This window comes from Pteropus vampyrus, unplaced genomic scaffold (assembly GCF_000151845.1).
Source record: "Pteropus vampyrus isolate Shadow unplaced genomic scaffold, Pvam_2.0 Scaffold831, whole genome shotgun sequence".
NCBI classification, from domain to species: Eukaryota; Metazoa; Chordata; class Mammalia; order Chiroptera; family Pteropodidae; genus Pteropus; species Pteropus vampyrus.
Window position 1 is genome coordinate 33,648 of NW_011889612.1, and position 759 is coordinate 34,406.

General features: G+C 29.6%; 1 protein-coding gene across 2 annotated transcripts in view; it reads left to right on the top strand.

The window, feature by feature from the left end:
* The window catches only part of LOC105309749 (membrane cofactor protein-like), a 25,148-nt gene extending 24,734 nt beyond the window's left edge, over positions 1 to 414 (top strand). For both annotated transcript variants that reach the window (XM_011385947.2, XM_023526371.1), the window contains exon 6: positions 59 to 414. In XM_011385947.2, coding sequence (XP_011384249.2) covers positions 59 to 144 — 86 coding nt within the window. In that variant the 3' untranslated portion in view covers positions 145 to 414. The remainder of the gene's footprint in view (positions 1 to 58) is intronic.
* Positions 415 to 759: the final 345 nt, after the last annotated feature.

Below are 759 nucleotides of genomic sequence, written 5' to 3' on the forward strand. Positions count from 1 at the left end.
TTTAAGCTTTATTATTTTCTCTTTCTTTTTACTTATTTTTATTTTTTCTTTTTTCCAGATAATCTCACTCCCAGTGATGAATCACAACCTAATGACGTTAAGGATTTAGGTATTATTTTGGTTATTAATAACCCAGCATTATGAGATCTTAGAGTTCTACGTGGAAATATCATATTTAAAATGTACTTAGAGTAGAAACAATCTATCCCAAATGGGTGGTAATTGACATTTGTGCTTATTTAAATAGTGCAGATATCATGACAAATGTAACCAGTTGTATCTGTAGACACATAGTTAATACAGTTTTCAAGAGATGTACCAAATTAGGATTCCTAGTTTGATAAGGTGACTTTATCAAATATTGTGTTTATATGTCGGTTAAAATATATAAAACATAACTTCCTTTCTATGTGATAATTTTGTGATGGCAATTTGTAATTAATTTTTTTTTTTTAATCATACCTTGTATACACAGGTCTTAAAATACTGTAAGTGAGATTAGTTTTTTTCTAGAACATGCTGTTATAGCACACTTTATGTAGACTCAAAAGCTTCTCGAATATATATATTACACAGTAGTTTTCTAAGTCTGCATATTACAATGCAAAGACAGCAGTCCTTATCCTGTCAATTGCTAGGTTGCCGGACACTGGGAGATAGGCAACAAAAGACATTACATGCCCCCAAATTTCTCCAGTGCATAAATCTTCAAAATGATGATTTTAAATATTATATTCATTACAGTATATTCTTCACTAT